The 27,571-nt window shown below is 36.8% G+C and overlaps 1 protein-coding gene across 4 annotated transcripts in view; it reads left to right on the top strand.

Moving 5' to 3' along the window:
- Positions 1-27,571, top strand: part of SNTG1 (syntrophin gamma 1) — a 358,591-nt gene that overhangs the window by 167,525 nt on the left and 163,495 nt on the right. For 2 of the 4 annotated variants that reach the window (XM_056333066.1, XM_056333065.1), the window contains exons 2-3: positions 14,528-14,582; positions 25,218-25,352. In XM_056333066.1, the coding sequence (XP_056189041.1) occupies positions 14,556-14,582; positions 25,218-25,352 (162 nt within the window). In that variant the 5' untranslated portion in view covers positions 14,528-14,555. Of the gene's footprint in view, positions 1-14,527; positions 14,583-25,215; positions 25,353-27,571 lie in introns of those variants that run through there. The other 2 variants (XM_056333069.1, XM_056333070.1) reach the window with 1 other exon arrangement.

Genomic DNA, 27,571 nt, shown 5'->3' with positions numbered 1-27,571 from the left:
TAAAACTCAGAGGAGATAATAGAAGGCCATGAGACTGCTTATGTTAAGGACTTGGGTTTTAATCTTTTAAGCTATTAATATGTCATCTCAAAATATATAAAATTTAGTAATGAAAAAATTTTCTCCCATGTTTTTAACAGATATGCCCTCTCTTCAGTTTCTTCCGCCACATGATTGTAAGAATCCAAAAGAACTGTGAATTAAAACCTTGGTGGATATTTACCACTTGTCAGTCCTTATGATCTTTGCCAAATCATCTGATGTTCAAGTGGTAGGTTATAAATTCTCATAGCAATACTTCTTAACTCTTACAATATTTTGTAGATACTAATGAGTTTTTAAAATGCTGTGTAAAAACTGCTACTATTTTAACAGGAAAAAAAAAAAAGGAACATAAGCTTCAGACTGGTTTAAACAGCAAGAAACCTAATAATTTCTTATTGAGTGAACCATTGTTTTAAACAGAGGGTGATGGCTGTTAAAACCATGAAGAAATGCAAGAACCTGGAAGCTTGCTGTTGCTATGAGAGATAATAGAATCAGCTTACAAAAGAAATCTCAATTTCAAAGGAGAAGCATTTCCTGAAGAGTGAAACACTCTCTAATGTCTTGTTTAACATTCTAGTTTTCACTTCTTTTTAAATCAGGCTCAGCCATTTATACTTTGTGAAGAATTATTTTAAAATATGATCAAGTATTACAGACAATCATAGAACAATACTTCTGCAGTTATCTGAACTCTCTCGAAGGATTCTCACTCAATGTCGGTCTTTATACTTCACAAGTTTTTTTTTTTTTTTCTTATATATTTCCAAGCTCAGATAAAGATGCTTCATACTAGGATTTCCTAGACTAAATTGCACTTTGGCATATTTATTAACTGGCAAAATAACTTATATTTTGGGGACTCTGGGCAGCAGAGTCCTTGACAATAAATTTACAGAACTTCTGCTAAGCCATCATTTCTTATTGTCCTGTATATGTCTCAGATTTAACTTGTCTGCTGTTTTCTCTCAATATGTCCTTGTAGCTTACTCTGATGGTATTGCTGTTGCTTACACTGGAAGAGGCGTCTTTTCCCTGGGCTATGTGGACGTCAACAGTGTCTAAAAATAGTCACATATTTTGTTCCGCTGCATGATCTTAATTTAGAATCATAGAATCATAGATTCATTTAGGTTGGAAAAGACCTTTTAAGATCATCAAGTCCAACCATTAACCTAGCACTGCCAAGTCCACCACTAAACCATGTTCCTAAGTGCCACATCTACACATTTTTTAAATACCTCCAGGGAGATGACTCAACCACTTCCCTGGGCAGCCTGTTCCAATGCTTGACAACCCCTTCAGTGAAGAACTTTTTCCTAATATCCAATCTAAACCTCCTCTGGCGCAATTTGAGGCCATTTCCTCATTTCCTATTGCTTGTTACTCGGGAGAAGAGACCACAGCTACCTCACTACAACCTCCTTTCAGGTAGTTGTAGAGAGCAATCAGGACTCTCCTGAACTTCCTGCTTTAATCATTCCTTTGTGACAGGTTTGCCAAATCCCAGATCTTCAAACATGATGTACAGCCCCATAACATCCATATTAATTTCCTGCATCAGTGTGTTGTTCTAACATTGACTTAATTTGCTTTAATTCAGTGTGTCACTGGACTTTTGTATAGAGCTTGTTCCCTTTACATATGTCTTTTTCACTTGAATATTTCTAAAATGATGAAGAATGCTTTTAATCAATTGTGATTCAGGTGGTACCCCAAACTGCACTCAAGTAATTTGTTTTCAGTTGGCATGTCACAAGCAGTGAACTTTGATAGTTTTGGTAGCCATGTGAAAAGATTTCAAAATACAGCACAATTACCATAGCCATGTGACTGAAGATGTAAGGAAAGTATCTCTTAATGCATCTCTGACCCTCTCTTCTCAACATTACTGCTCATAGTTAGCTTATTCCTAAGATGTACATTACTTCTCTTTCTCCAAATTTGATCTTTTGTTTCACAGGTCTGCTAGGGGGGAGAGGGGGAAAGAACAAAATGTAAAGAGGTTAGGTTCCTTCATACACCTAAAATACTTTCCTTTCAGTTTACAGTCATAATTAGAATATGGAATACTATTGATGATCAGAAAGATAATCTTAGTACATATGGATTTGATCAAACTGACTTTTATATAAGAGCAACTTTTAAATTAATATGTAATGGAGAAGTGCATTTTTTTAAAAAAAAAAGTTTCCATCTTCTTGTCCTTCACATCTTTTTCCTTTTCTTGCCCTTTTTACCAACAACGTCTTTCCTCTTCGCTCATTTTTTCGCTCCCATTTTTATGCTTTTTCCTCTTTCATCAGCCTTCTCAGACTGACACTGTGTTACATTTATTAGCACACACATACTTTGTGGATAGTTTGGAGAATTTTCCTGCCTACTTCCATTACTTTGGGTGCAAAGCATGCTTAAAAAGAACCCTATACCTCCCTCAAGTTCCATATCCCTACAGAGGGAGGGGATGGAGTTTTTAAACTATAACCTTTCTATTGCCTGAAATAAACTTTGAAGTGAAAAAAGGAATTGTGACCTGAACTCTGTCCTCCCCCCTACTCACTTGAGTGAGAGTATTGGAAAGTAAAAAGGAAAAGAAAAACTCCTGCTTGGCTTCAGTGACTGTGTCTGAAGTGCAGAAGTCCTTTAGTACTTTAGTGTACCAATATAGATGTACACCTACTATACCGATGAGTTTTTGAGACATCAATGGAATGTTTTAAACTACAGTCCCATTTGATTTCAAGACTTCTGTTTAAAATCTTTTGGGTAAGTTAAAATGTAGGAAATACTTGGATCAAGCGTAGCTATGAAAACTTAAGCCATCATATTTTTGTGTATACACTATGACTCAGTTTCAGTTATAGAATCACAATCTAAATTTTCCACTGGAACCCACTTACAAAAAAAGTTTGTTTAAAAAGTAATCCACAATATATTCTGGTACTGTCACAGGTAGACTTGGAAGCTTTAGAGCTGTCATTTGAGTTAGTGTACCAGCTGTAATTTTCTGCCATTTTTCGTGAGTTTCCAAAAGATGAAGCTCCCACTTTATGTTTATCATTATCAATGAAATTGGCTTCAGGCATTGCGGGTAGTTGCATAACACAGCCTACATCCATGGTGTTTAATTTCCTTATCCTTAGACTACGGTGGCTGTGAGAAAATTACCTATTGAGAATGATCTTTATACTAATTCCTGAATCATGTAGCCTTTTTTGGTTTTTTGTTTTGCATAGTACTAGCTGGCATGGACTAAATCCATCTGAGGGTCCATATTTAAAAGCTTAACAATATATACAGTAAATTTGATGACATTGCTTAATTTTAGTATTCTGTACAATAAAACGGGTGTAACACTACCATGTGGAATTTTTGATCTGAGTTTTAGGTATATTACCTTGCATGCAAGTGCTCTATGGTGGTTATAAGACTTCATTTTCACCCTCCTGAAGGTTGTCTCCTTCTTCCATATCCCTCAGTTTGCTCGTGGCCCAGAAGCTCCCACAGTTTGGCCTACCCTAACTCCTTTCTGCTGATCTACCAAGTTTCAGATTCCCTTCCACATTCTTCTCATTCTATTCCTGGTAATAGAATAAGGTTTTCAACATGACTTCAGCGTGTTCCAGTCTACTTGACTGTACAGTTCAAATTTTCATCTTCTTCTCTCATCTACACTTAGTGAAGTGTGGAAAAAAAAATAATCATAGAAGGAGTTACTGATACTACTCCCAGCCATATTCTAGTTAGATTGCATCATGACTGTGTCCAAGATTTTACAGACAAAGAATTTCTTATGACTTTATGATACAAAAATTTCAGGGTTTTGCATCCTGGCTCTCAATGAGCTCAATAACACAGTAAGTAAAATCTAAACTAAGCATTAGTCAATTAGGTAGAAAATGAAAAACCAAAATGAGTAATTCCCATTAAGTGACTAATTAAATAGGGATGGCACCTGTAGCTGTCCACCCACGTCTGCCCTGCACAAGTATAATTGTGTGGCAGCTGGGTGTTCTGGGACCAGCACATTTTTCCCCACTAGCCAGTGTTTGTCTGAATCATCTAAAGTTTTAAAAAGTGGAGCAGGCTATAGGTGTTTCTTTGCAATTTACTGCATAACCCCTATGGCAGGATTATCTGCAGGAGAGGGCCGTATAGAAAGCTGGGATGACCATTAAACCGAGTCCAATGCAGTCCCATACAGAAAGATTTTCAGTGAGGGGTGCTGCTCTCAGAGGAGTATTTTCTGATTAGCTTTAAGTATTTCCCACTGGCTATTTAACTTCACATATTTTAATTTCACAGTACCTTTAAGTGCTGCATTTTCCTGTGTGGCATATTTTGCATATCTCAAGTTCTTTTTTTATACATTTTGACAATGTACTACGGCAGGAACAACGTGACAATAAATAAACTTGATTTGGTATTACAACAGTACTTCTACAGGTTCCTGCTTTCTGAATTCCAGAGGCGTTAAAGAGGCTTTTGCTGCAATCATATAAAAACTCAAGTGGAAGATCTAATTATGTTGATTAATTTTGAGTCAAGTTATTGGTGTTTGTTTTCTGTAAGTAATGAATTACAGAAGTATCTGCTCTGAAAAGAAGAGAAATGCGACAAAGATTATGCAAACCATGACCATGATATCTCTGATGGCTAGAAATTCCTAGTTCATGCACAATATTATTCTGCTTCCCTTCACTGGCAACTATTTGAAATAGGTCAGTCTTTTTTTCCCCTTAACCTGAGGACAATTAATTTTTAATGGTAGTGTTTACAAGTGACTTTGCAGGTAAGGCAACACTGTAGCAGCAACTGAATAAACCTTGGGTGCTCTCTATGCCATAGCTATGCCGTCCCAGAGATGACAATCAAATACATAGATTTTAACGGTGACCAATGGAAGTGTGTGCATGCTTGTTCTGATAGGAATTATTCTTAGACCGGAATGTCACTGTTGATTACAGGACCTGAGAGTAGAAGCTAAGTTGCAGTTCAAACTTCAGTCTGAAGTGGTCAAATGGTCACTTAATCACATTAATTTAAATATTTTTATCAATCAGGTTTTCAAATTATTCCTTGTATTTTTTTGTGATTAGCTTGGTTATTTATGGGAAAATCTGTAAGTTCATACTTTGGAAAAGGAAGAAAAAACAGCCATGAAGAAAATCAGTGACACTGAAGGATCAATGACCTGACACAATAAACAACACAGTTTGTGTAAGCTGCAGTACAACAAAGAGATCCCTTGGCCCATAAATAAGTAATTTGGGGTCTTTTTCCTATATTGTCTAATTTGTCTTGCTCTTTGGTATTTCACCTAGGTGATTATGATACCTATGTGTTGTCATTTAAGTTCAGTGTCTCTAAGTGTTGATGTCATGAAAACAGGTATACCTGTTTTTTTCTGTGCTGCCAGCTTGCACTGACTCAGTGTTATTTCACAGTCTCTGAAGCTGTCTCTCTGCCCATCTTCCTAGGTAGCTTCCAGCCATATTCAACACATCTTTTTACCCCTCATACCCTAATTCCATTTCCTGGTTACTAGTGGGGAAACTGACTAGCAGCTGCAAAAACAGTGATGATGGTAATTGCTAAGGAGAAAGCAAGCTTCAATTCAAATATTAATACAGAAAGAAACGCTGAAAGGTAAATTATGCCAGTTTTTTCGTTGGGCTGCTGTGATTTTTATTACCATCTTGGTAGAAAGGACTGATAAAGTCTAGGGTCCTTCACTGCTGCATTTGATGACCCATCCCAACAAGGTGTCCAGTTCTGTGCGAACCAGTTAGGAGCTTCTGCCACAAATACAGAACAAAATGTGTACTCACAGTTCTGGACATAATAGGAAAGCAACTTAAAACACTGCCACTGCTCTATTTCAAACTGTTTACAAATGTATTACATTGTGCTATATAACTTGGTAATATAAAATAAACATTGTTTTCATTTTGTCAGTGTAGAGTAGGAATATTGTTTTGAATAATATGAATCATTTCATAAGATCAAATGATAAAATAGAATGAAAATGTTTTGACCTTACTCAAATAATTTAATGCCATCAAAATGAGGGAAGATCAAAATAAAATATTATATTGGGTATGAATTTTCAAGTGAAACTTGGATATTTTATTTTTTTTTGTCCTGGGGCAATTTAAAATGACTTGTCATTTTGTTTATATTAAAGTAAATGAAATTTCTGAAGTTCTCTGAGATTAGATTTTTTCATTTCTTTCAGTTATGCTTATCTTATTAGTTCAAACTCTATTAAGACATGCTAGATAGAGTTTGTGATTCAAACTGTAACATATGAGCAGGAATGGTGTCATATCCGTTGAGAAATCCTGGTTTCCATTTTCCTTGGTATATGGGAAACACTTTGATCAATTTACAAAATGGAAATATGTGCTACCTTATACACTTGCAAACTGGAAGTAAAACATGCTTGTATTCATTTGATTCAGTGGATGTCTTCTGTACTGTAGTGTCATATCCCTTCATTTAATTCATTTAATCTAGTTTTAATATTTGTTATTTATTATACATTATTATTTTGTTGTTGTTTTTTAAGCAGGATTTATATACTTCAACATCTGGGGGAAACACGCATTTTTCAGATTTCACTGTGAATTGTTATTTTTCCATTAAGACCTTCTGCGGTTAACTTTGGACCTGACACATATGCATATATACAGGTAGAAATATATTTATCAGTTATTTATGTAGGGTCTAATAGTCTCAAATAATTAAGTAGTATTATGCTATTTCCATTTACTAAAAGTCAAAGCATACCAGAATAAAATCTTCTTTTTTTTTTTTTTTTTAATGGCACGCCATTTTGTTCTACTTACAAACTGCAACACTTGTCTTTTAAATGACATTATAATACTGTTCAATTTGGGGGAAATTAAAGGGAAAATCATTAATGGATTACACTGTCCACACTCATTTAATCATTAGCATGTAAAAATGTCCTTTTATGCCAAGTAAATACAGCCATTAAAGGAATTGCTGAAAGAATGAGACCTTCTAAGATTTTTTTGAAGTAAATTTATTCCATTTGGTTTTTTTCCATACTTTTTGCTAATTGTAAATGTTCTTGTACAAATACCCTGTAATATATACATCCAAAACACTGCACAAAGAGCATGGCAGACTAGAGTATCAACAAGAGTTAATTTTAAACATTCTTATTTTTAAGTTGCATACAGAAATGAAGAGACAGTCCTGTTATCAGTGAGGAAATATAAATTATATGCTGGTATTGCATTAATGTTTTTTTAGTCTGATTCTGAAGTGGCAAAGCTGGGATTAGTAGGGATTTTGTCACTGACTTTTGTGAAAAGAGAATCCAGTTCCTAAAGGAATATATTTAGTCCAAACAATTTCACTAAGTGCATTTTACCACTCCCTTATTATATATGGTGCATACAAATTTGCTTAGTCTGTGGGTATATAAAACTCAAAAATATTTTGTACACTCATTTCCTTGTGTGGTCATACTGGTGTTTTGCACCTCCCTATTTGTGAGTCATTTTATCTTAGTTTGCAACAATCCACCTTGTTTTGCTCACACAGGAAAATTTTTGAAACTTTTATTGTTATTTAAATATATATACATTTAGTTATTACCACATGATTCTGAAGTCTAGTTCCATTGGACCTAAAAGGACTAAATGTCTCTTTTATTACATTAGCTGTCCTAAGTTGTAGGTAAGACAAAGACAAAACTTTGATTAAACTATGACATTGTCATTAAGTTTTCTTACTTTCTTGTTAATTTGAAAATGCATGCTCAGTACTTGAAGAAGTGGAAGCATGCCTGTCTTTAGCTTACTTCAGTATCCAAACAATTCCCAAGAGCCTGGCAAAGTAAGAAGTGTCCTGAGTGTTTACAACCATGAATTTATTTCCTAACTTCCTTTAGAAGATTTGTATAATGCCTCTTTATCTGCCTGCCCCCCCCCCCCCCCGTGAAATCCAAAGATGCAATATGATGTGGAAAGTCTCATTTCAAACTATTAGCATTAGGCATAATGCCAGAGGCATGAAAATTGTATTTGACTGGGAAGCAGTTGTCTTGACAGAGGAATGCCAGTACCTCTTCTATAAGCAAATTCTGTGTTGAGAGATAAGGGAAAGAAAAACCAGACTGCAGTGCCAGATAGTTAAGAGAACAACTTCTGTTCGTCTTTGATATAAGGCAAGGTTATTTAGGCAAAAATGAGAGTCTAAATCATGATACAGTTCACGCTGCCTCCAGAGCAGTTAAGAATGAGGAGACATTTAGACCCTGCTTGGGCTCTGACATCTGGGCTAGCTCTCCTTGAAGTGAAGTAACTAATTGTATTTAGACACATTCACCGAATGTGAGTGGAAAAGTGTGAAGTTTGTTGGAAAAGCAACAGATCAGACACAAGTTCTTTGGTTGTTGGTTTTTTTGGGTTTGGTGTTTTTTTTTTTTTTTCTAGCAACATTCCAGGCTTTGACCCAAAGCCAAACTTTCTTATTCCAGTTTGCCATAGAGCATTTCACATAAAGACGTACAGTGGCAGCCTATTGGCATTTAACCTCACCTTTTTCAGATGCTTGTCCTGTAGTACTGCTTTTTCCCTCCAAAAAACTTCATGTTCCATTGGTTTTTTTTTTGCTTTGCCATTTCCATCAGATTGCTTTTGCCGTGCCAGAACAGACTGGGTTACTTATGTCATTTTGTGCGTATTTGTTCTGGGAGGCACTAGATAATTGTTAGTGCAAACAGTACTGGATAAACAATCAGGAGCCCAAGATACGTTCATTGAGTTAATATTGCTTTGTGGCTCATTGATTCTTAAAAAAAATGTTGTTTATATATTGAATCCTTTATTGGGCTTGCTGATTAAAAATGCTTGCAAGTAAAGTAATAAATTATGACATGCAGGTAAATTATCATTCTTGTTTTAACAAAGGTAAAATGAATTAAACATTAAAAACCTTGTTAGCTACTAATTGCCAACTTCAATTCCTTTGAAGCACGAGCTTTGCTAAGAGCTGAACATTTTGTGAAAAAGCTTTGTCAGGTGATTATTTTCCTCATTGCTAAAGAAGTGCACAGTTTTGCTGAGTTCAAATTTCATCTCAGTCCTTGAACTGTCAGGTAGATTGAAGTTCATGCAGGTTAGGGGCCTCCAGCTTTATGAGCATCTTTCTACTTAAATTAGTTTCTTAAAGCTGTAATTCTGTGCAGGGGATATATAGATCCCCCTTCATGTGTTGAACTCTATGAGAGAAGTATGACTCCGTGTTTGGATCTAGAGACCAGACAAGTCCAGTATGTTACTGTGATAAATTATTGAAAATCACTATGTTAACTGAACATAAGTAACTCAGTGTTCAAACAAAATATTATTCAAGTGTGCTGGAAAACAGTAACTGAATAGGGTTTTATTAATCTGTGGTTACTAAACTGATCTTTTGATTTACTATGCTGTCTGCATGCCTATGACCACTCTTCCTGTACTAAACACCGTGTGGCAAGCTGGATGGAGTGAGTGTACCTTCATGGAATTTGTATTTAATGTAATACTTCTTTTTTTCCCTAAACTATTTTTCTTTCCCTTCAAGCACAGAGGACCAGCTGTGCTATGTGTAAGGATAATTTCTAACCCTTCTTTCCCTATTTACAATAGAGATGCTTTCGGATCTTTTTTTTTTAATTATTGCTTAAAAAAAAAAAAAAAAAAAAAAAGGCCCTTCAGAGTTACAAATGTGTGTTTCACTTCCTAAAACACGCAAGAGTGACAGATATGGTGCCCTTCAGACACCTCCAAAATGCAGAGCACAAAAGGTGTTGGAAAGAATGGGAGCAGAATAAGGACTTGAGAAGTCAAAGATGAAGTTGATTAGTGAACCATTATCACAGTTAGTTGCAGATCTGATATTTGTGCCTTTGAAATATGGTTTTATTCTGTTTCCCAGTTAGCAATTCAGATAGTTCTCAGACAATAACAATTTTTGTGGCTTATCTCCAGCAAGTAAGAACTACACAAGCTGCAGTGATATCGTATGCGAAATTAAATTGCATTTGGCAATGCATAATTTCTTCATAAACTTGTTACTTGTGCATACAGTATTGTATTCTTACTTTTCACCAGTAACCTTCAGAATGAAGTCTTTCCTGCTATTGCTTCAATAGTATTTTATTCGGCTTGTGATGTTCCCAACACTTTACAGTGTCTCCTACTACTGTTGTGTGCACATGAAATTTTCTTTTGGTTTGCTATCTTATTTTATTAAGTATACTGGAGTATTCAGTCATGGAATTACTTTGTGAAATTACATTTATTATACCACTGGAATATGACATGATTTATTATAAGAAAATCAGAGCATAGCTCAAGTGCTCAATGCATTATCCTAAATGAAGCTTTGTCTCTGAGGGCTGCCATAGCCTTCAACGTTACTGTTATGTTTTTGCCATTGATTTCCCTTTAGAACACAAATGCTTTAATAATACTGTTTGGTAAATGTTTCTTCAGTATTGAATAACTGCTTGTTCTGTCAAGGGGGTGTCAATTTCTTTTCCCAACCTGTCTGTCATGTGTTACCTCCTTTACAATCAGCAGAGATGAGCTAAATGTGTTTGGTAACTCAGTTTTGGAGGAAGTGCAGATTGCAAATTAAGTTGAAAGGAATGAAAGTAACTTTTCAAAGCTTGCTTGTTTACATATTTTGTATGCTGTGGTTCCCAACCCATTCAGAGGAAGCTTCACTGCTCTTGGAGCCATTCTTTCTCTTTGAGTAATGCACACTGCTTATGCCTCCCCATGTCCTTGCACACTCTACTCTATCCTGACATGTTTCTGTTTGCTCCCTTCAGAGCCAGAGGCAGCTCCTTTCTCACCCTTTGGTGCACAGTTTGTCACTAAGCAATCTAAGGCTGGGGAGGGACAAAAAAAGATCAAATATTGAGGCTGAAGGGTGCTGTGGGCTGATAGCCAGTAGACTGAAGGAAGCTCCTAAAAGAGCTTGAAAGGTGCTCTGTTGAAAGTTGCTGTGATTTAGAGATAAACAGATTGCAGAGGTTAGCCAGAGACTGATGGGGGATATCTGTCAGCAGTGGGTTTCACAGTTTGTCGTTTTACATGTTTTATTTTTGAAATTACTTGGCTTTATATTTTCTGCCTTTTTTCATGTAATGCAGGAGGAGACAGTTTCTAATCACTGAGGCATTTTACCAGCATAAGATCGTAACATTTCTGCATGATGCATTATATGTGTTCCTGTAATTTAATCATCTAGAGTGTTTATTTATGGTGTAAATGCTGGAAATGATGTTTCTGAGCTGATTTATGAGTTACTTGCCTTTGTAATCAAACCTTGTATGTGCTGTTTCTAAAATATCAAGTGTTACAAAATTGCTGATAGTCAGAAAAAGAACATTGATAATGGGCTTAGCTTCTCTGTATGCAGCTGCAGGCAAGATTCGGTAGAAGACAGAGGGATACAGAAGCAGTGGCAGCTATATTACAAAGATTGGTAACTGAGCTATTGAATGCTTGAGAAACAGGTGCACTCATTGCAATGAATATTATATATTTTGTAATGATACTTACGTAGTTCCAGATTTACATTTTAGATATTTTAATAGTAAAAGTGGTTGTCACAGATGATGAAAAATTGCCTCTAACCAGTCTACACAGAAGAAACTCTGTGTGCAAACTTTCTGTATGAAACAAGGAAGTTATTTCTGTAGAAAATGGATGTCAGGACAGTATTTGTTGTATATTTTCTTTTACCTATTTGTAATTTAGCATGTAGGGAAAAAAAGCAGGTATGATCAAGGCGATTGGCAGGTAAATGAAGCAGGGCAATGAAGCTGGTGAAGGGTCTGGAGGACAAGTCTTGTGAGGAGCAGCTGAGGGAGCTGGGGTTGTTTATCCTGGAGAAGAGGAGACTTAGCGGGGACCTTACTGGTCTCTACAGCTCCCTGAAAGGGTCGGTCTCATCTCCCAGATAACTAGTGACAGGACAAGAGGAAATGGCCTCAAGTTGAGCCAGCGGAGGTTTAGATCGGATATTAGAAAGAATTTCTTCACTGAAAGGGTGGTCAAGCATTGGAACAGGTTGCCCAGGGAGGTGGTGGAAGATAGTGTATAAAGGATGCATAGATGCAGTGCTTAGTGACATGGTTTAGTGGTGGACTTGGCAGTCCTGGATTAATGGTTGGACTTGATGATCTCAAAGGTCTTTTCCAATCTAAATGATTTTATGGTTCTATGAATCTATGATTCTAAATTCATCAAGTATCGACAGGTAGTGGGAGGCAATATTTATAATTTGATGACTGTCTCTCTGAAGGCCAAGGGCTCTGTTTGCCATGAGAGCCCTAAAGGTGTAGGACAGGGAATTATGACTCCTACCTTTCAGAAATAATTTTGAGCATACCAGAGTTAATGGCAGTGCTGTTTAAAATGTTGGGGTTTTAAAAAAGGATTTTAAAAGAGGTTTTAAAGGGTTTTTGAATAAAGAATTTGGTATTCATGTGAAGCTTCATACTTCTAAGATTGCTAAATTACAGTCTGAGCAGAATTAGAAGTTATTTTAGATCGTGAGCTCTATACACAATCAGTTATGATGCTGTGAAGCCTAGTTGTTGTTGAATGTTCTTCTATGTGGTAATACAAATATTTCTGAAATAAGCAAATAAATGCATAATGCATAACAAAAAAACCCCAAACAACAAAACACACAAGAAAATGGATTAATAGTTGTGGAAATTACCTGGATTACGTAGGATTTAGATCAAAGTAGCCAAAAAGGAACCAAAGAAGAATTGTCATTGACTGTGGAACCAAAATTGCCCAAATCCAAACTCTGAAGAACTTCTATTGATAAGACAGACCATAACATAAGTGAATACAGTTTTGACTGCAGTAGTAATTACTGATGTACATACCTGACATAATCAGGGCCTCAGAACACTGTGCAGTATTTCAGTTTATATTTTAAAGATATATATGTTTATAGATCCAGAAGGCTAAAATGTCCTCAGAATACTTTGCTAAGGTGAGTAAAGCCTCCTTCAGCTTACTCAGCACCTGGAAAGAGAGTTCATAAAACTTGAAAGGAAACATACTTCATTGCACAATGACAGTTCCACCAGAGTGCAAAGTCTCCAAGACGGTAATAGTGACCTTGCTTTTTATGAGCACTTTGACAGCGGAATTACAGATACAGTTCTTTGTTGGATCTTGGTGCACTTGTAAAGCTGATAAGGAAGGAATGATAACAGGTCCAGTTTAAACTTGTGCATTGTAACCTAAGCTAACTCTGCTAGAAATTAGTCTAGAGCACAGGCTGTCATCCAGGCAGAGCTCAGTAAATAGAGAACATTAACCTCATGTGTGTGCGTGTGCTTTGGTATAATAAAATTCCATTCAGAGCAGCAAAAAAATCTAAAAGACTTAATTAAGAGATTAAGAGGTTTTGTTATTATTATTATGACTTACTCTTTTTTTGCTATATGAGGTACAGCTTGTGTAATTTTATTATAAACTTAGGCTAACGGGGCAAATTCTGTGTTGGAGCTTTGAGTACTATATACAAATAATTGTAAGCACATAATTAATACAGAATAGCAAATGGTTGATGTAGAGGATTTTGTTGCAGGTTTAATTTCTCCACCCATTGAATGAAATTACTGTTTTGCCCAGGAAGTGTTTCCTGGAAATATTATTGACTGATGCATGAGTATTTATTTCTGTTGCAGAACCAGCAGCAGGACACTGTTATTATCCTCTCATAACAGCCTGTGCCAGTGGCTTTATCTCGTAAATAAATGAATGCATAAGTGTGCATTGGGATGAATACACTTTAGGTAAAGGCCAAGCAAAGTAATAAACACAGGCTTTGGCATGACATTTTGCGAGCACTCACACAGATTCCTGACTTTTCTAACATTTTTTTTTTCCCTCATAAATATTTCTGTATAGTAGACACGGTTAAATGACACTGACTTCTTTGGAGAGATTATATATGTTAATAAAATGTGAGACAAAAGGTTTTGATGCATGATGGATTTTAATTAGGGGAGGGAAAAAACAAACAACAAACCAGAGTCTTTTAAGGGAGAGAGGGTATTCTGAAAAGTAACTTAATTGTCTCAATTTCTGTTACATTCTATTATACTCTTATTTTTTGGGGAAAAAAGACATTTATGCTTGCAGTACGAAAAGTAAGTTTGAATGCCCCATGATTGTGGAAGCATAAACATTCCTTTCATCATATTCAGTGAAACTGGGCTGTGTATTTTGTAAGGACCAGGAACAACTTCTAACACCTTATACTTCCTAATCCTGTTTCATCTTTGATCATTTCTCTTTTTAAGTGATGACTATAGCTGGACCTAACAAAGGGAATTGCAGTTGCTCAGCACGGACAGATAGCTTTTATGTTTTGCAGTATCTTTTTCATTCTAATGAAATCTTTCTCTCCATTTTAGACAAATATCACTTGCTGTGTCATAGCACATGGATTTCAGGACCGCCTGTGAAGAGGTAGGATCAGATATTTTTATTTTCAAAAAATAGTACAGTCAAAATCAATAAACTTTTAGTTGTTTTTATATGCAAAATTATTTTTTACCCTTTTTTTCTGAAATGAGAGGAATTACATAGTCAAATTTATGTTATTCAGATGATCGCTTTATCGTGGCAGACAGACTTCGTAGTAGAAGAATAAAGAATTTGCCCAGGTGTATTCATCACCAGTTCTTACCTCTGTCCATCCCAATTTACCTCTTTAGGCAAATGTAGGTGCAATTAGCTATGTTTTGTGTGAGCTTTGCTACTTGTGAAGTATTTATATCTAAAAGCCTGTGCACAAGGAAAAACGTCAATGCAGCCAGAAATCTCTGGCGCTGTTTAGCAAAATCAAGGGGGAAATGTAGAAGTATGGTAAAAAGCTGAGTGGGGAAGCTGTTGAAGATGACCAAAATGAAAAGTAATTCCATTCTGATTAAATAAGATCAGACAGTTATTTTTGCTTAAAATAGGTATAGTTTGATAAAATCAATACAATACTTCAGTCCCCCTCCACTAGAGATGGGGGAAGTGCTTTCTGTTTTCATACTTTGTATGTAAATCAGATGTAATTATAGACATTAGAAAGGAGATCTTATTTAATGATTGTCTATGAACAAATTGTTTTACTGCAGTTTCAAAGCTTCAGCAATTGAGAGAGCAGTGAGAACTATTTACATCAAATTACATAATGATGTCAACGCGTTATTATGATTTTAAAAATCACAACAGTTACCTGTACACTGAGAATCGCAAATGATGTTTAGGAAGTTTTGACTGGGAACAAGAAAACTGGCTATATCTTTATGTGTGACCATGATCCCATGAAAAAATATGTGGAGGGATGGAAACAGCACTAGAACCAAGAACTACAGCTAAAACCAATTTTGACCTGATAATCAATTAGTATAAAATGGGGGGGTGGGGAGTGGGGAGCACGCTAAAGAACATTAAATCAAGACAGCATTCTGAAAGGAGTAGTAGGGTCAAAAAGTAATATTGAAATGAAATTTGCCTTTGGGAAGGAGTCCTGTGATGTTTGTTCAGGATGCTATGTATCAGGCTTTAATACTTCAGAAGATCCATGCACAGTCTACATTCTATAACACAGTATATCCCAGATTATTTTCCTGGAAAAAAACATTCTTGGTAGTTTTGAGGTTTGGCTTTTAGACTAGAATATATTCAGTTAGAAAGGATCTACAATGATCATCTAGTCCAACTGTCTGACCACTTCAAGACTGACCAGAAGTTAAAACAGGATAATAAGAGCATTTTGATTCTTTGTTTGTTTTGGGGTTTGTTTGTTTGTCTTTAATCACTGTACGCTAGTATAGATTATTTAAGGGCAATTAACTCTATGCCCAGCAGCAGTAATGAAAAGAGCAGCCACAGAAAGGTGACCTCTCATATGAGACCTATCTTAGATTTTACAGTGCAAGTACATTGATGGTTCTCTTTCTTGCTCTATCTAGCTTCTAATGGTAGTATAGATTTCAGATTTAGCTCTTTAAAAATCAGCTGCTTTTGTTGCAGCTTCCATGATAGACAAGGGAAGGAGAGGATGACTCCGCCCACTCTAAAAAAAGGTCTGTAATCTGGAGACCCTAAAGAAGCCCCTTTAGCTTCTAAAGCAATAAAATTAAATGAAGTGGATTCAACCCCAGTTTGTCTGCTTTGTGTAAAATGAGCTTTGTGCCACAGAATCAGTGGTGTCACTTCCAAGAAATTTTGAAAACTGTGATCTACGTCTTTCCCCCCAAAACAATGGAAGTTAATAAAATATAGACTTTCAACCTACTTTTTTCAATTACTTATGTCTAAATAAATCATCAGCAGCCTTATGTTTACACATAGTGTAATTTTTAACTAACCCCTCACCCCTATCATTTTCGGGCATCATCTACTTCGGATTTTGTTCAGGGGAATATGTATTGAGCTGGATCTGAAAGCTTGGAAGGGAAGCCTACTGCAGCTCCATGCCCCCAGATCCAAGCAGTAGTGACAGTATCCACAATAGGCATATGCACATGGAGCACACATACACAGTACATGTATTCATATATATATGTGGATAAGTATATACTATGTATATACTTATCATATGACCAACCACTCAGATCACATACAAACACACAGAGCAGCCGCACAAACAGCACCAACAGCCTTATCCTGCTTCCTTCTCTGGCTGAGCAGGATGGACATCCTCTCATGAGAATTTATGTGTATGTATGTACAGTGTCGACAGTCTGCCCTGCAGCTACCCCTGGATCCCAATCTTCCCAGTTGCTAACAGCTGAGCATACAAGCCCCTAAGGCCTCAGCCCCTCTCCAACTGCAGGCACAGAAGATCACACACACACGCACACACAGAATCACACACCACAGAATCCCTTTCCCTGGAAAATAATTTAAGGAATTTAATAAAGACAATAGAACAGACTGCACTGACCAGGGTTAGGGCATGCTCAGAAAAGCATAATGACCAGAAAACCATTTACATGTGACCAACCCCTTTTTCTCCCCCTTAATGCTCTATTTTCCCCTACTTGTTTGTCACCAAATCGCTGAATCCCTTTCCCCACCTTTAGTTCCTCCCCTAAACATCCCATAATAAGTCCTGCACAGTCAAAACCTGCATCCCACACTCCCAGGCAGAGACCCCCACTTAGTCCAAAAGGTGCTCTGTTTTTTTGTTATCATGATGGGTTTCACAGCTAGACACTGGGGCTGAGGCTGTCCCGGGACAGCCCTGGCAGATGACCAGACCAGAAGTCCCTTGTCTGAGTCCTTAATTTGGGTCCCTGCCTGCCGTTGTGCTCCTGTACTCTTCTGGACTTGTGGTGATGGGCCTTCAGTAGGCTGATGTTCCCTTTGATGGAACTGGGAGGTTGTTATTTGGACTTCCCCCATCTGCTATAGTCTGTATGTACTCCTTTGTGTGTGTGCAGACAAGATTTTATCACATAACCTTACAGTTGTGGTTTTTATCTACTTTGCGGATTCCAGAAGGGTTTTTTTTTTTTTTTTTTTTCTACTGATGTGGACAGTCCTTTCAAGCTCACTATCCAAATATTAAGTAATTACTGTTCATGAGTTCAGTATGAGGTGTAATCATCCATTCTTGTCAGGTGTTTGAGTTCCCAGTATATACTTTTCAGTTACTGCTTTTAATACAGTTTTCTTAATACCTTAACGTTTGCCAGACTTTTCACCAAAACTTCATCTAATACTTGAGCTTCTTATGAAAAAGATGATACTGACTAAATAAAATACCATTGTGACACTATCTCCTTTATTAACTTGTCGTTCTCTTCAACAACTGTTTAGTCACTCCAAGCCACAGATATTTTGGTATTATTTTATTTATTTCAACTACTGACATGAAACATAAAGTAGCTGTAGACTTTGCTCCATGTACATTTGTTTAATTGGTTATTTAGTCACTACATTTACAACTTCGAGGCTTCTTTCCCCTCCATCCCCTCTTGTATCAAATTCTCCAATGTACTGTGTATCTGGGAAAAATAATCTCTGGTCTATGCCAAAATAGTTACTAGGTAGATTTTGATGATGGCAATAAAAGCTGTCAGGAGGCAACTTGGCTATTTGAACTTCCTCTTCTTCCCTTCTTTCTTTCTTCTGAATATCTTACTGCCCTTCTTTCCCCTTCCTTGAGTTCTGTAACCACCACCACTGTAGAAGAGCTGAGCTCACCCTCCAAAAAATTATGAGTGCGGCTCAGACTCTCATTGCTACTTCCATCCTCATCCTTGCTAATGGCAGTAAATGGTTTGTAATGAGTATCAACTAGCATAAAAGCAAAATATTCCACATAGATGCACTGAGTCTAGAGCATGTTTTCCGTAGTGTCCATGACACTTTTTTTTTTCTCCTTAATCTAATCATTTAATTCTGAATAATTGCTGCTCCAGTGCATTGAATGTCTCTGAGGGAACCTTGTCCTTTCATAGTAATGATGTTTTCATGCATCCCTTATTTTTTCTAGTGTCTACTAGTGGGATTTGGTTTGAGATTTGGACACTGACGTGGTCTTGCCTACTTGTAGGTACCTGCACATGCACTTTGTGCCTAAGTTCCTACTGCAGATCTGAGTAGTACAGTCAGTGGAGCCTAGTGAGCAATTCCCTTCTCCGAAAACCTGCTGAATTGCTCTGTGTGCTTTTTGTCTATAACAAGCATTGATCATAATGAGAGCTTAAAGATTTATATGTAGACAGGTACACATTGATGTCAATCCCAAGATGATGCCTATGGTCCTAATGATTATTTTCTTTCTGAAGCATCTTATCTATAGTCTGTGCTGCCTTTCAAGTCATCCTTAAGTAGTTTTATTCTCCAAGAAAATACCTTCTGTGCTAGACAATTCAAATAGCACTACAAAAAATGAGGTCTTACACACATACACATATTTTTTCTAAGGGAAACTACTTGGTATCTGATGATGGGAAACTTACAGTTAATTTTTTGTTGTGGCTTCTCCACTTGCTAGCTGTGGGAAGTTTTCCATTGTTTCATATTTAATTATTCTTCATTTAGTTATTGTGGATTTTGCTCTTTTCCCTCATGGATCAGCAAAGGCGTCCATTGCACTGGTTCTTGTACTTATTCAACAATTTCTAAACCATAAGACTACCCATCTCATCTTTTACCCTTTATCCTGAGCTTTCTGAACTTTACAAGAGCATAAATTGTAGAGTCACTGGGTTCTTTAAACGCTCTCCTGTCTTCACTTGACCTTATTCTATATTCTGAAAACTATCTCTTGGAAGATAACCTCAATCTCTGACACAGTACTGTCCTCTGCAGTGAAAGTACCCTTCTGATTAAATTGAAGACTTGGGATGTTTGTAATGCATTAGAACATTTTCCCCTTAGATACTTTTTTTTTTACCTAAAGTTGATATTTTCCATGTGCTTGATGAACAAGCTGCATGAGCACCTTTTTAACTTTTCTAACTTCCTGACTTTTGAAATCCCATCCTTGTATTAGCTTGGCTTTTTTTATTTCTAACATAACGTCAAACTTACTTAAATTAGTAAACACCCCATTCATTTTCATGTTTATAGTCTATTCATCTGTTTTTACAGTGCGCTCCACTGTTTCTTTGAAGCATTAGTTTGAATTGGTAATCTGTCCTCTGCTTTATGAATCCTATCAATATTCTTGTAGAGTTCACAAACTTTGTAATTTGATGCAATTTTGTTCACAAGTCTAGTGACCTCTGTTTCAATATCCATCTTGTTGGGGTTTTTTGCCTGCCACAGAATGTGTTTTAATTTTTAAGCAGAATTTTGACCTTCTCATTACTTTATTTCATAAATTTTATTATATACTATTTTGGACTGTTTCCCATCACCTTTATGCCAGCTTCTGATTTGCACTTTTTAGCCTAAGATGATTATTTCCTTTGTTTATAAATGCTATCAAATGGCAATGCTGGGATTTCTAATACCTTTGGTTTGTGCAATTTTTCTTAAATCTAGCTTCAACTCATAATTTAATCTCACAATCACAAGATGGAAAATGACTGCCAATTTTCAATGCCTGTCAGAATGTCATGTAATAGGTGAATTAAATTTGAAGAAACATGCATGTTCACGCAATAGCGTTCAATTTTATGATATCTTATCTCTTGGTCTCAACTGTAGTGATATAATCTAGTCCTAGTAAGCTTACTGGCAAGTCAGACATCAAAACTTGTTTGTTTATAGTGTCAGAAAATGAAAGGCTTTGCTCTAAAAAATACCTTAGTTGAGTAAGAAGCTCATATATACACATACTTATATAAATACATGTTTTGTTATAAATGTCTACTTTACATATTGAATTAATCTGACTATGAAAAAAGGAAATTCTCTGTAAGACTGTATTCTTACAAGAAGAATGTCATAGCCAAATACTTACCTGTCAAATACCTGGAAAAATCAAAGAAAAAGAAGATTAAGTACAAATTTGAAATTTTCCTGCAGTTCTTTCAGGTTGGAGTGTAAAACTCCTGTGGAAATGGACTTGCTATCCTTTGCATTGGAAGATTTTGGTATCTGATAAAAGATGTTCTGAATGACAAGCTGAACGCATCCCTGTGTATCTGGACTGCATTCCCATTTTTGACAATATATATGCTTTTCACTTATGATAGCAACACCTCCACAGAATGAGTAGCTGGACCATTCAAAAAAACATCTTTTATGTGCTTCTGACACATATTCCTACATCTCGTATTCATTGCCTTTATACCTCCGATTCAATTTTCCTTTTTATTATAATAGCTGTGATTATAAAGGAGTGACAGGCACATCTCTAAATACTCAGAGGTCAGCCTCAGTTCAAATGAACATACAAAAATGTGGATATTAGTCTGAACTAAACTATATACATATTTAAGGCAGTTTCTGCAACCCATTCTCCTTAGTGGTATTTCTTGATGATAGAAATAGATTTCATGGCTTAAAACTAAATTGCAGAGTTTATATATATATATATATATATATATATAAACTGACCTATCTGTTGAAGTCTTCCTACTGATTTGAACCTAGAAGAAGCGAAGCTACCTTAATTGTTTTATTACCACAAGGCAAAAGAGATAAGATAGCATAAACAAAAAGATAGTCATATATAGCCTGAAAACTAATGAAGAGTACTTAAAATTGCCAGAAATACTGAATAAGTCTCCTCCAGAAAAAAACACAGAAAAGTTTTAGATTTTTTTTTTCTTATAAGAAATAACAAGGAAAGCAACAAATAGTGGGAAATGTGAACAGAAACTTCTTCAACAGAAAACCTGTCAGTAGCCTTATTTAGGCCAGATAAATTTTAAAAAAATAAATAAAATGTTGGAAGTCCTCCAGGAAACTGACTTTGAAATCAATAGGTAACTCTAAAATTTTTTCTCATAGAGTATTAATTTAGGTGTATGTTTGGTAGAGACTCTGCTACTAGCAAAATATATAGACTGTAGGTTTTGTGTATATTTTATCTGAAATGAATTTTGAAATATTTTGAGGGCCAAATATATATTGCACCAAGGTGTTTATGGTATGTAAGCTTTTCTAAATTCATTTTAGGCAAGTTATTAGGGCCAGGTCTTTATACAGAGCTAATATGGACAATGTGCTGTAAGTCAGGGTGTAATGGAAAAAGATTTTTAAATGGCCTTCTTTTCACTGCCTTGTTGTTGATAATAATAAAGATGTGACCATGTTCTTTGTAGAAGCAGTCTGCCTTGAGGGCTCTGCCAACCTATATGGTTCTCTGATAGTGATCTGAAGTAGAAAGTTCAATACAAACTGGTGTAGCAAAGCAGAGAGGGATGAGTTTTCAGCTCCTCTTGTAGTTATTTTATTTCAGGAACAGTAGGCAGTCTCTAAACTCCTGCCAAGAACATCAGCTCTTGCCGCATCAGTGTTCTTGTCTAACTCAGCTTAAAAGGGTGTAGAATGACGCGACAGAGGCAGTACTGTGCAGGTGCAACATTCACTGCATCTGTCACGTAGTTACCTCTGCCTTCCTTCACCACTGCTTTTATTGAAGTCACTGACTCCTCTCCCATATGGAAACTCATTCTTCCACCACTGTATTTTGCTTAAATATCCATTCCTTAGTCTAGCTCATCTGCTTCATAAACATGTGCAACTTTACTCAGTTTCTTGCCCTCTTCACAACAGGTGCCAAACTCTATACATAGGATGAAGAAAGTAGGATGCTATAAATGTAAGCAGGGCAAAGTTCCTGGCGATTTTGTCTCAAACATACAGTCAAGGTGTATTGGCGTAACAAATTGTTATCAGCTGACCTATGCTTCTCTGTCAATGTCTGTTTTAAGGTGATGAAGTCCATCACACATTTGAGCACCAGAGGATGCCTTGCATGGAGTCATACTGACAGTTACAGTAGTGTGGCTTACGTGCTGTATGCTGTTTTATTGCTGTAAGTCAGGGATAGGGCAGAGTCCTCTGCCAGTGGAATGTAGAATGCTTGAAGGGTATTTTTTTGCACACCCTCTCATGGAATATCTTAACAATTAGTAATGAGTACAAAAGCTAACATCAGTTATGACCCCACACCTCACACAAACACATGCATACCATCTGAGCTCTTAAAATGTTAGAGATGGCAGGGATATAAGCTAGACATATGATCATCCTCCAACCAGATCTATTTTACAGGGGCCACATGGATGAAAAATGTTGATGTGCATGGTAATTTAAATGAAACCATATATACAGGACATCTTTCTGAAGTTCAAACTCTGGATGAGGATGCAGGAGCTCATATCTTTATTTGATTCAGTTTATTGGATGCTTTGAAAGGGCACGGGGTGCAGAAGAAAAAAGAAATTTCGGCAGACAGAAATGAAACAATGAAATAAATAACTTCCAGTCTTTGTTCTCAAGGACTTCTCTTGAGCTTATCTAATGAAACTAAACTACATGCTTCTCCTTTTTCACATGGTTGTTAACGCTGCTTTCAGGTGGGAAAGGGAATGAGGTTATATAATCGAAGATTTAATTTTGAACTGTATCGTAAACCAGCTTTCATAAAGCCCAACAACACTGAAGTGGTTCATTACATTTTAGAGTGTCTGATGTAAATAAGACCCCTGAGTGTGTATGACTGATCTTTCCAAAGGCCAAAATATTTTGATGTTCCCAAAATTGGTCTCCTTGTTCAGACTGAATAAGCTCAGTCCATACACATTTAGAAGCCAACTTGAATTTTAATTTTATTCTAAATGGCTAATTATGTCTGCTGTGGTTATCTGCCTCTAATTTGCACAAAGAAGCCCCTCAGCAGGGAGGCAGTTACTATAATCAGGGGCAGAATTTATTCCATTGCCAGTTATCCTGGGAGGTGGAAGGGCAGGTCTGCAAACTTTTGTGCAGGAGAAAGACATTTTACATTTTTATTATTTGCCTGTCCATGTCAATCAGTTTCTGTCTCATCCTGTTAAAAAAAAAAAAATAAAAAAAAAAATACCTGAATGTTAGAACAAGGCTGTATGATGTCTTCTGACCAGAGCTTTCACTGACCTCTGTGTGAGTTTAGTGTGTAGACCTCTTCATTTTTATTTCTTACTTAACTTAAAAATAATAAAAACATCAAAGCCACTTTCAAAGTTATGGCTGAGTTATATACATTCGTTACTAGTGTCCAAGGGAAAACAATTTCCTAAGCTTGAGTGTTGAGCATGGAGCAGAAGTGACAGAATAGTTTGTTGGTGGAGGACATTACGTAGAGCTATTTAAGGGTTGTCCTTGACCTTTCCACCTCTTTTAAAACCTCTTGAGAACAATTTAAACTTTTCTTCTGCCATTACCTACAGTCAGTTCCATATTTGTGTTCTCTCCACACGATGGATGTAAGGTATCAGAGCACTTTATGGGGAGATATTCTAAATTCTCTTTTAAACTCTTGTCTGAGAAAGAGCCCTTGGATTCAGCCAGGTCAACCTTGGCAGTTAAAGTTCACAGCAAGACTTTTGTTTCTTTGATCTCTCTAGCCAACTTTTTATGGAGTGTGGATTGATATCTGACCTGAATGAAGACAATTGAAGTTTTATTATTGGCACTGATGGGTCCAAGATTTTAAATACTTTTTGTATATGAATTTTCTTCTGAGATACATACATGTATACTTACATATCTGCACCTATGCAATAAATAGGTATAAGTATTAATATTGGTGAATTACATGTTGTAAGGCTAAATTTTTTAATTGTTTGTAAGCAAATTTCTCATACCAAAAATGCTATACCAACATGACTTTTGTCCATTTATGCAGTGTTGTAGAATGCTATTTTCAACGCAGCATTCAGGGAAACATTACTAAATACTGCAGGTACTTAATCATGCAGACTTTTCCGCTACTCAAACCTCTTATGTATAGTGCTCAAAATAAGTAGCACAAGTAGGTACTAGCAAAATGAAGCTGTTAAGTTGTTGGAAAGGCCTTTATTGTATATTGAAAAGTCCTACAGAATTCAGATCTCTAACCATAAATGTAAAACACAGAAGCGGAGCAAAAAGAAAGTTACTAGACGGAGTTGCATTCTTTGATCTCTCTTCTATTATTCTTAACTTCAGCACCCTCATTTGAAAAGGAACATAAAAGCATAAGGAAGGAAAAAAGATTAGGAAAGGTCCACTACAGGTTCATGTAGGCTGTCAGTGCTCATATCTGGCTAGTTTGGCAGTGTTGTACGTATTTCTGTGTCAAAATCAGTGTAATATGTGGAACATCAGCTTTCATTTCCAAGTGAGGTGTCATCATTTAATAAAGAGATGGAAAGTAAGAGCAGAGTTGCTCTGAAGCAATCTGAAAGGAGTTTCACAGATTCATCATGGGCAGAATAGCACTTTTTTATTGCAGTCTGCCTTCGCTACTTGCTGCTGTAACCATCATTCTCTTGTAGTCTGAGCACAGTAAATTAATGCAGTGATCACTGGTAATAGTTTTGGATATTTGTTGATGTATTTATGGTAACTGTACCTATCTCAGCTCTTCTGTTTCAAAATACCACTTCCAAGTAATGCAAAATGCTGAGAAAACTTTTTTTTTTTTTTTCTTTATTCCTTCCTTTGAAGACAAAGACAGGGATTTGTTTGCTGCAGGATGGTAACCAGGAGCCTTTCAAAGTGCGACTGCACTTAGCCAAAGATATTTTGATGATCCAGGAGCAGGATGTGATCTGTGTGTCTGGTGAGCCTTTCTATTCTGGTGTAAGTAGTTTTTATTTTTTTCTTTAAGATGTACTTTATAAAAAGCAAAAATACTCTGTGTGTATGTGTGTGTGTGCATATGTGCAAATGCATATGTATGCATTTACTCCCATGGTTTGATATTCCATTTTATTCTGTTAACACTAAGTATGTTTAACCTTAGCAATACTCATCTAAGAAGCAGCAGTAAGATAATAAGTTATATGCATGACTGCAGTATTTTTTCTCTGCACTCACCATTGAATATTGGAGCCACTGATTGAGATAGGAATGACGTAAGCATTGTGATGGCACAAGTACACATATCTCAATGTACTTACATATCTGAGTATTGTCTGTAGAGTTGATAAGACAGTTAATGGATAGTTGTTATGGCAGGGCTTTGCTGGTAGAGGACTTATCTGCTATCCTCTGTTGCTTTCATTGCTTCATATGGTAGCACAACACCAGACTTTGTGCATGCTGCCAATCCATGCTGTGAAGATCACTGGTTTTACCGGCACATCATGTTAATAAAGATGGACTTCAGCTGGAACAGTGTAATAGTGTGATTTATGTATTACTTTTTTTACGTGATGTGTCACATTCCTTGTTTAAGCATCGTATTGAATTTTGTGGACAAGAAACTGAGCTTTGCAGGCAATTATTTGAAAGATCTCTAAAATGTAACACAGAATAATATTGTAGGTTCTGGAACTACTCTAATGCTAAAGTTTTTATTTAATTATAGAAGATAGCAAAAAATATTATAAACTATTTACTATTCATTTCTATAGATATTTTTATAGATACTGTAATTATATTTTGCAGAGGCATTTTTAAGATATATGGAAAAATATCATACCCATTCTTGTCTCATTTTGAGCTAAATAAAATCATCATAGGATTTTAAGTTAAATCTTGTGAGGCATAGCAGTGTAATATCTGTTTATGCAAATGTTGTGTGACTGCTATTATGTCTGTCTTCTATTAATTAATTGCTGCTGTTGCCACATCTCTGTATCTCTAAAAAGAAGTGTAATAAAAAGATAGAAAGCAGAAACCAGAAATAAATTGATGGAATGTTAGCAGTGCTGACAGTGTGGAAGATTAATGGAAAATGTATAGGAGAACCCATCTCTCTGTTATGAACATCTCAAGGTGAATGGTTCTGAGTTTTTCTCTGAAACAAAAGGAACACTCTGCCTACGTTGTCTCCATACAGGCTGGGTTTCTTTGCATGACAAATTTGACATTATCTTTTGAGACTTTCGTACTGTGCAAATAGAATTTACTAATACAGGTCTGTGTGCTTTATATGCAGTATAGGTGCACCTTTTACCAATCAAACAGTACCATTCCTCAACATACAGGACATCTAGAAGCCCAGACAGAAAGAAATTATGAGTTCAAGCTCAGTCTATAGCTGTTCAATTAGCAACAAACTCAGCCAGCAAGGAATGAAGTGCCGGCAGCAGTAAGGTCTGTGCCCAGGCTATCGAGGTGGGCAGGGGGTTCCTGGGTCAGGGGAACCCAAGGAATTGCTGAATACCCTTCCAGGAGCCAGCATCTCTCACGAGCGAGGCTGACACATCTTAGGCATTTCAAAGAGCAACTGCGGGAGATATAAGTGGCCCTGGAGAGCCCTAGTGAGCAGGACATGCCATGGCAGTTCACACAGGAGGGCCCACAGGGAGGGCTGTGCACCCTGCACAAAGGTCCAGAACCCAGGGAGGCACTCTGGGTCTCTGCTGGGATGGTGGGCACTCCCCTCAGGGTTAAAGCCAGTGTGTCCACAGAGAAGGCCCTGCGATGTTTGATGCTTCCACCCAGGCGGAACTGGTAAGGAAGGAGGCTTCAGCACAGGTGGCAGGTTGCCACTAGTGCCCTGAGCCTTCTCCTGAAGAACAGGTAAGTACCTGCCTCAGGTGTGCGCAGGCTGACACTCTGTTACAGCAGGCGGCCAGGTTGCAGGAAGCAGTTAAAAGGCTGCGCAGTATTAGGGGCTCTGAGGTGGAGACTGACAGGAGGCTTCAGAACCAGCTCCTGTCACGGACACCCCAGAGGATGAGGCACCTTGGACCCTAGTGACCGACAAAAGCAGGCCTCTGCTTCAGTCCCCACCCTCCTGCATTACAACCAGAAGCAGATATGAAGCTTTAGCAGCTACAGACACCCATAAGCAAGGTCTGTGTGGAGATACCGTACCAGCAGCACCTTGGTCACTGCAAAAAGACACG

The sequence above is a fragment of the Falco biarmicus genome, chromosome 3 (assembly GCF_023638135.1).
Source record: "Falco biarmicus isolate bFalBia1 chromosome 3, bFalBia1.pri, whole genome shotgun sequence".
Classification (NCBI taxonomy): domain Eukaryota; kingdom Metazoa; phylum Chordata; class Aves; order Falconiformes; family Falconidae; genus Falco; species Falco biarmicus.
Note: the sequence above shows the minus strand (reverse complement) of the source record. Positions and strands in the feature narration are given on the sequence as shown.